This window comes from Podarcis melisellensis, assembly GCF_964234715.1.
Source record: "Podarcis melisellensis genome assembly, chromosome: 11".
Lineage (NCBI taxonomy): Eukaryota > Metazoa > Chordata > Lepidosauria > Squamata > Lacertidae > Podarcis > Podarcis melisellensis.
Genome location: NC_138543.1, coordinates 50,714,315 through 50,723,240, shown reverse-complemented (window position 1 = coordinate 50,723,240; position 8,926 = coordinate 50,714,315). Strand labels below are relative to the sequence as shown.

At 42.8% G+C, this 8,926-nt stretch overlaps 1 protein-coding gene across 2 annotated transcripts; it reads right to left on the bottom strand.

The window, feature by feature from the left end:
- Positions 1-44: 44 nt before the first annotated feature.
- STARD6 (StAR related lipid transfer domain containing 6) lies at positions 45-8,908 on the bottom strand. Of its 2 annotated transcripts, XM_081930047.1 has the most exons (7): positions 8,768-8,908; positions 7,729-7,822; positions 7,353-7,402; positions 5,291-5,417; positions 2,961-3,078; positions 1,452-1,545; positions 45-215 (listed from the first exon to the last, which is right to left on the bottom strand). In XM_081930047.1, exons 2-7 carry the CDS (start codon positions 7,816-7,818, stop codon positions 59-61), a joined length of 636 nt encoding a protein of 211 aa, XP_081786173.1. In that variant the 5' UTR covers positions 7,819-7,822; positions 8,768-8,908; the 3' UTR covers positions 45-58. The 2 variants fall into 2 exon arrangements, with proteins under 2 accessions (XP_081786173.1, XP_081786174.1); XM_081930048.1 differs by lacking the exon at positions 8,768-8,908 and having other exon boundaries at positions 7,353-7,412.
- Between the last annotated feature and the right edge of the window lie 18 nt (positions 8,909-8,926).

Below are 8,926 nucleotides of genomic sequence, written 5' to 3'. Positions count from 1 at the left end.
AACTTCAGTGACAGTTGTGCACTGCAAAGAACCTTCCTTTCCACTCTCTGGTAGACTTTTATAAGGTGTTTCCCTTCAGTGACTTAATTCCAGCTTTGAAATCCGTGATCATGTTCATGATGCTCATTGGCATAACCGAATCTATGACAGAAGGCATTAACTTCCCTCCTAAGTCCACCTGGACAATCGCCACAAACTTGGAGTGCTCTGGGTTGCTGAAAGAGAGGAATTGTTTTTTATCCATTAAGAAATCGGAAATTACACACAGTTCTAGGAATCAAATATGACAGTATAACCTGGCAGTAGTCAGCATTACTACTTTGTCATTATGTTTGGCACTTATTTCTACTAATCCAAGCAAACGAGTCAGTTTCTCTCTCTGAGACAATAACCTCAAAGCATTCGATTTTGTATGCACCCTGTATCATAAGGTCCCAGGGAGAGTTACAACAATTAAAATATACCCTTCTAAAAACAAACAGTTCTGATTATTGGAAGGGGGGAAATTAAACAGTGTTAACAGTGAGAATTGAACAGTACAAACTCAGCAAGAGATGGGACCCACAGAACAGAACCAAAGAGGGGAAATTCAGAAAAAGCTTCCCTTCGCTATACACTTAAATCATTTTCCTCTGCCTTGAACTCTGGAAATCCTCTGCCAATCAGTGTAGATGGCACTGAACTGGATGGACCAATGCTATTCTAGGCTGCATCAACAGAAGTATAGTGTCCAGATCAAGGGAAGTAATAGTACCACTCTATTTTGCCTTGGCCAGACCACACCTGGAATACTGTGTCCAATCCCGGGCACTATAATTTAAGAAGGGTGTTGACAAGCTGGAATGTGTGCAGAGAAGGGCAACTAAGATGATCAAGGGTCAACTAAGCCTTACGAGGAACACTTGAAGGAGCTGGGTATGTTTAGCCTGGAAAGGAGGAGACTGAGAGGAGATATGATAGCCATCATCAGATATCTCAAGGTCTGTCTCACGAAAGATGGAGCAAGCTTGTTTTCTCCTGCCCGGAAGGGAAGGACTCGAACCAATGGCTTCAAGTCACAAGAAAGGAGATTCCAACTAAACACCAGGAAGAACTTTCTGGTGGTAAGAGCTGTTCAACAGTGGAAACAGTCTCCCTCAGGAGGTTGTGGACTTTCCTTCCTTGAAGGTTTTTAAGCAGAGGTTGGATGGCCACCTGCCATGGATGTTTTAGCTGAGATTCCTGCATTGCAGAGGTTTGGACTAGATGAAATTCGAGGTCCCTTCCAACTCTTCTATGAATCTATGCTTCTATGATTTGGTAGGGCATCTTCCTACGCTCCTATTCATGTAACCAAACCCCACTACAACTGACGCAATCAAGTTATAAAGAGCTCTTCTGCCTCCCAGCTTGGAAGCCATCATGATGATTCACCCTTTCCTGCAAATAAACAGGCTGTGAGGACCACTTACCCTGGCATGGGACAGCACGCATAGCCAGAAGGGTAGTTTGTTCCACGCACATACTTTGGAGTTGGAGGGAAGGCTGGGTGGTCCACACTTACAGCTATGGGGGAGATCAAAACGAAATTTAAAACCTGCTCCACCAGCAAGTATGGTGACCCAAACATACGTCCAAGCAACAAATCACCAATTGGCAGTAAGAATAAAAGAGCAACATACTGTGTGTGTATTAATAATATTTTTTTATTTATACCCCGCCCTTCCCAGTTCAGAAAACCGGGCTCAGGGTGACTAACAACAAATTTAAAACACTTAATTGATGCAACGAAAAACAGCATAAAATACAGTATAAAACGTGAATAACAATAAATTCAAAATTCAAAAATAAATTTAGGGGGGAAATCCATCCAATAAACATTAGATGATCACCAGGGCTAGCTGGCTAAATGAGAGGAGGTCAGGGGAGAATTTGCTGTGGGATCCCAGAGCGGGTAATCTTCATAAAAAGGGGAGGGAGAGGGAAGGAAGGGGAATAAAGCATCAGGCTAAATTCAAATTGAAAACCAGGCGGAATAGTTCTGTCTTACAGGCCCTGCGGAAGGAAATTAAATTGCATGAAAATAACATGCAAATAAGCTCTGCTAAAGTGTGTAAGGCAAAAATACTTTAAAAAGAATATATTAGGAGAAATTCACATTAAAATGTTGATATATTTTCATTAGGCCTTTTTTTCCCTAAGAAGCAGGAACTGGACATAAGATTGGAAATATGAGAAACGGGATTTGTCCATCCCTACTTCAAGGGATATGGGTATAGTTCTCTAGGAACATAATATGGGGTTTTTAAGGGTAAGAGGATAACAGAGCTATTTGTTTTCTAAGTTAGTGTTTATTACAGTTCCATTCTTCCAGAGAGCTTAAGACACTTCATATGGAGGTTAGCCCACTGGCTTAAGAGCCACCTCCTAGGGACTGAGGTCTCTTTGGTCGAATGAATAAAATAAAATATTGTGTTGACTGACATATAAGCTATGGGACAAGGATAACTGTGACTTTAAAGATGAATGGGAACCCTTTACAAAATATCTGAAGACGCAAAGTGAACCGGACTCCTTGGCAGGTTTTGAATAAACATTCACAAACTTTTTATTGCTAATAATCAGCTAAATAGTTTGAGGATCTATACAACTTTGTAACATGCAGAAAACAGCATTCTTAGAGAAACCAAAGACTGGAACTGAGGGAAGTCGGGGGGCTGGGGGGTTCTGGGGGGGAAAGGAAAAATGGGGGGGGGACAAGGATGATATGTTTTTGGATAATATGTCTTGTTTTAATTTTGAATTAAAAAAACTTTTAAAAAAATTGTGATAATGTGGGGTGGAGTTTACCTGCCCCCCCCCAATATTTTATTCAAGTTGGTACCTCTGCCCACTAGTGTATTCTATTGAGGGGAATCACCTGGTTATGTGTGAAATCCATTTCTTAACCCCTTCCCAGCAAGCAAAATTACTTTACTTACAGTTTGTTGTCAATAAATCTCCATCATATGTCTTAACATGCAGCAAGTAGACAAAGTCCCTTGGCGTAACCAGTCCCAAGCCGTAACTGTGTGTAATACTTTGGTAAACAAAAGTGTCCTGTAGCAAATACAAAACAAATAAATAAACAAATTGTTAAAAGCATTGGCCCCAAACTTCCTTGGTAACCTGCCTACCAGAAAAACAAGTTGAAGAGTCTTGATATTGAGCTTCGTCAGCAAAATGCTAGGCTTCGCCAGCAAAAAGCAACGCTGGCATTTTCAAGCATGCAGGCACTGCTGATGCTCAGCTCAGAGTTCAACATAGAAACACTGCTTTTCACTGAAGAGTGAATAGAAATCCTTTCAGTAAAATGACTGAGCAACTGAATAAATTATAGTGGTACCTTGGTTCTCAAACGCCTTGGTACTCAAACAACTCAGAACCCAAACACTACAGCAAGTGTTCCGGTTTACGAACTTTTTTCTGGAAGCTGAACGTACTCCGTTTTGAGTACCACACTTCCGTTTGGAGTGTTACACTGACAATTTGAGTGTTACGCTGAGGTCTGTCTGTTTTTGCGGCTCTTTTGTTTTTGTGACTGTGTGGAGCCCAGTTCAGCTACTGATTGACTGACTGTGTGACTGCAGTACATTGATTATTGCTTTCATTTTATGGATCAACGGTCTTGTTAGATAATAAAATTCACCTTAAATTGCTGTTTTAAGGGTTGTTTTTAAAAGTCTGGAACGGATAAATCCACTTTGCATTAATTTCCATGGGAAAACGCGCCTTGGTTTTAGAACGCTTTGGTTTTGGAACAGATTAAGTTTGGGAACCAAGGTATGGAATGGATGGGGCTGTATGGAATGGATTACTGTATGGAATGGATATGGGTAGAAAACAGGTAACCAACCTCATACTATGTGTCCCCAACACTTCCTAAAGACACCCCGTTTCTGCAAACATGGGAGTTCTTACCTTCCTATTCATTTCTTCCTTGTTTTTTCCTGGCTTTTAAAAGTGTTGTCCCTGCCCTAATCTTTCTAAGTAGCTTCAGAACAATTGGACAGAAGGACACTAATACATTTGAGAAAAATGGATTTAAAAAAGAAATATATATATTTTGTGCGGGTGGGATGGCTTGCAGTACAAACCAGCCCGAAAATCCACCAGGATCAGGGAGTTTGGATTCAGCAGATCTTGGGCTTTCCCAGCTGAGCTGGCGATACGGCAGTGTAAATCTCTCACCCTGGCTTACCCAGGGCTAAGCTAGCATAAATCCCCCCCAAAGGGGAGCATTCTGAGGAATTGGGGGAGCACAGCAGATAGAGACTTACACCTCTTCCAAACCCTTTTCAGCTCAGTCACATGACCTAGCAACCTGGCGGAACTTAACCAGGAAAAAAAAGATGGTTCAAGTCAAATTCCTACAAATCCCTCTTCAACGAAATCTAGAATACAGGTAACAAATGCTGGCTTTCCATAGTTAGGAAAGCTCTGCCAGGGAAAATAAGTTCCCTCCTTCCCACATGTTTGAGGACAAAGTAGTAGGCTATTGCCGTGTGTGTAGCATACTAAAGTCAGAAAGGAATTGCTTTCACTAACTTTCCTGAACAGTAGCTATATTGGTACGTTATCTTTGAAGTGTATAGCTTACTTGCTATGTCTTTAAGAAGTTGGCAGGTATGGCCTTACATGCCACAAAGCATTATGGGTTGCATCCTATGAAGTCATCCTTTAGCCAGCTAGCCCCGGTAATTATCTAATGTTTACTGGGTGGATTTCCCCCCTAAATTGATTTTTGAATTCTGAATTTATTGTTATTCACATTTTATACTGTATTTTATGCTTTTTGTTGTTGTTTCAATTAAGTGTTTTAAATTTGTTGTTAGCTGCCCTCAGCCCAGTTTTCTGAACCGGGAAGGGCAGGGTATAAATAAAAAATTATTATTATTATTATTATTATTATTAAGCGCAATGACTTCTGCTTGTGCAATGGGATCCCCTCTTCTCTCGCTGGGTACCCACCAATCTGCTCCAGGAGATTGACGGGAAACCAAGAACGTATTGAGGAAGAGAGAGGAACTCCTGCCACACAGGTAGAAGTCCTTTCACTAAGGAGACAACTTCTTTAGATGCAACCCTAAATAATGTACAAAGATGCATCTATGAAAATCCAGAGTTTTATACAGCAGCCAAAGGCACAAGACTTGTTTGTCCCCCATTTCAGCTCTGCCAGAAAAGCCAAAGTAATGGATAGGCTAAGGGGGGGGGGGGGGGAAACAAACACACACCAGAACTTCAAAACCCCATTAACTTATGGAATCACCTGGTCAATTGTATCTACAAGTTTGTACGACTGTACTGCTCTGTCCCACTTGTTGCGGTACTCAGCCCGGAAAATGAAGGGAAAGAGTTTAGGAGCCGGTACTTCCACTAGGGCTTCAGCACGATATCTAGGTTAGATACGGAAACAGAGGTATTTGAGAGGTGTTTGGTTTGTATCGGGAATTGAGGAGCAGTTCTAAGCACACAGAAGAATGTGGCAGTAGAACAAAGCAGTATAATTTTAGACTGGCATGGGTGGGGAAGAAAGGAAGGCACTTGTGATAGGAATTTTATGGTCTTAGACACACATGTTAAATGTTCATAAGTGTACCAACCAAGCACATACATAGATCAGCACAGGAAGACCGATCTGGAACCATTTTGATTCCCAAACTGTCCCAAGCTGACCAAATGTTTTCTCTGCAAGGAAAATGAAAAAGCTTCCCCATTGTCTTTTTCTTCATAAAGCCTGTCGTAAGGGTATGTCTGTGTTTGAATAGGGTGTGAACGGGTGACATGGCCCAGGAACTAAGTATTTATCATTACAAAAGACTAGCTGGGCTCCCCAGGCAATCCAATCAAGTAACCTGCCAGACAGGAGATAAACAACAACAGGAGAAAAACAATATTCAAATTTCTGTTTTAGACCGCCTTTTCTGTGATGTAGGTGTGATGTATCTGAGGGGTGGTTTTAGGTTACACCCCTTCTGTGATGTATGTATGATGTTTCTGGGGGTGGTCTTGATCTACAGGGTGGCAATTTCAAAAGTCTTTATAAGGCCTTGCACGCCATTTTTCTGGGTCCCTCCTCTCTCCTGCGGATGAGGTGAGCACCCTGTTGCAACAGATCAATAAAGATCAAGCTTACTAGCTGCTTTGCTTCTCAGTATTCTCTGGTTGGCCTCTGTTATTGTCTCCTACCAATAAGGAACCTATGTAAGGACTCTATATGGGCTCTTGGATACCCCATAAGGGAAAAGGGCAATTTTTTGTTTACAACACACACTGATATATGAATGAAAAGAGAGAACATCTAAGGCAGCCTTAGCTGGGACTTGTCTCCTGCCTGACACCCTGGAGAGCTGATACCAGTCAGTGTGGACAATATTGGGCTAGGTAGACTCGTGGTCTGACTTGATACAAGGCAACTTCCTATGTTCCTGATAATTCATTCATAGAATCGTAGAACTGGAGAGTTGGAAGTGACCACAAATGCCATCTAGTCCAACCCTCTGCATTGCAGGAAGGTCAACTAAATCTTACATGATTTGGAAGCTACAGCTAGTGAAGAATGCACCAGCCAGACTGTTCACAGGAGCAGGCTACAGGCAACATGCCATCCGCCTCTGTTGAGAGAGCTACACTGGTTGCAATAAGCTACCACTCCAGGTTCAAGACTCTGGGTGTAAATTCACAAAGCCTTAAATAATTAGGGGACCTCCAGTACCTCCGGATTCCTTATGGTTCATCTTGATCGCTGAGATTCCCTGAAGGTCCAGTCAGCCTTTACTAGAGACCATGCCATTAGTACGGAAGGCCCTGCCCTGTGGAACTCCCCGCCACTAGATGCTTGGCAGGAATGATTCCTGCCTACTTTCAGAGGGTCTGTTGAAAACTGTGTCATTCAGACAGTCCTTTGGAACGTGATGTTTTCCTACCCACCAACAACCAGCTTCTACTGATGCTTCTACCAACATTGCTATAATCTTGCATGTTGTATATTGCCTTGCTGTGTCTTTTATGAAAAGTGTGGCCTGTAAATGTTTAAATAAATAATGAAACAAAATTAGTTGCTTCCACCTTATAGCATGGCATTATAGCATGGCATTTTGGGATCCACGTGGCATTTAACATGGCAACTGACTGGCATGAAGAATTCAGGAGTCCCTGGGATGGTGGAGTGACTACTAAATCAGTTTTGAGGTCTGCAGTATGGACATGTCCATCATCAATAGTTATGGGAATGGGGAAATCCCTTGTATTGTGATTTTGCCCATTGGTGCTGCTTTTCAGAGTGAGTGCATGGAAGAAAATACACAGGAACCAAAGTCCTGTTTACTTACAGAGTTCCTGGGAAATCTGTTGAAGGTCTTGCCGACACTGACATTTGTTTCTCAGGTTGACAATAAAGGAAAGGGGGAAAAAAAGTTATCAAACGCCTCTGAAATATCTGTAACTTTAAAAAACAACAACCCAATTTTTAAAAAATCTATTGTTTTACTTCTAGATCAGGTTCTAAATACTCTGGTTGCCTGTGAGAAATAAGAGCTGCCTGTAAATTGACCAGGCATCTTGGGATGTTTCCTTCTTCTTTTTAAAGTTGCAATTATTTATCAGCAGGCTGATAAAAAAAGAAAAACCTGCCATGGGCTAATAACAGTTTGGGGCTTAACAGCAAAAGAGAAATAGCTGAAACAAGAGGAACTGCATTGTTCTTACTGCACTTTTCACCACTTTCCATCCCACTGGATCATGGAGGTACGAGAAAATTTTTATGGAGAGGCCCTCTGAAAGTTTCTTATAGTCCATCTATCTGTGAAAATGGCAAAGGAAAGGACAAGTAAGTGTCGCAAGGACAGGGGATAGGGATACAGCACGTTTTATTCATTCCACAGAGCACCTTAACAGTGTAGGGTGTGACTGCACTAGAAACATTAGGCTGTTCTATATAGAAATAAAGGGACGTGGGTGGTGCTGTAGGTTAAACCACAGAGCCTAGGACTTGTTGGTCAGAAGGTCGGTGGTTCGAATCCCCGTGATGGAGTGAGCTCCCGTTCCTCGGTCCCTGCTCCTGCCAACCTAGCAGTTCAAAAGCACATCAAAGTGCAAGTAGATAAATAGGTACCGCTCTGGTGGGAGGGTAAACGGCATTTCCGTGCGCTGCTCTGGTTCGCCAGAAGTGGCTTAGTCATGCTGGCCACATGACCCAGAAGCTGTACACTGGCTCCCTCGGCCAATAAAGCGCGATAAGCGCCGCAGCCCCAGAGTCGGCCATGACTGGACCTAATGGTCAGGGGTTCCTTTAAGCTACTGAGGGTAATGGGGCCCTTTATATGTTCAGCTGTCCTTTGTCAACAACAAATTGTCGCTGTTTTTGTGTGTGTTGAATATATGCTATATGGTAATTAATGGACCTAATAGGTATGTAGGTTTTATTTTATTTGTTTTTTATCTTATATTTTGGAAATGTACATCCATGTGCTTTTTTCCCCTTTAATTTTTTTGGGGGGCCCCAAGAGAGTGGGGCGCTAAGTTATAGCTTGTTTAGCTTTATACAGTATGTAAATCCAGCACTGCCCGTATGGGACAGCTGCATTTTCCTGCATTGATTCTCAGGGTCCCTTCTATTGAATCTATGAGTCACTTCCAGTTCCTCATGCGCGCTAAATTCCCATCGCTTTCCCGGCTTCAAGAGCGGGGCTCGCCTCGTGGAGGCGTGTATAGATGCTGCTGCAACAGAGCCGCACCAAGCGCTCACCTGGGTCTTGTCGCTCGCATCCCTTCCAGTCTCCTCCTTCCCGGCTGCAACTCGCGTTTCTCCTCGGTGGGGGGCGGTGTGGCTCAGCAGCATTGTGATGCGTTCGCCCGCGGGGAATGCCGGGAGTTGTGGTTCGCAGGGGCGCTTGCTCTCAGAACG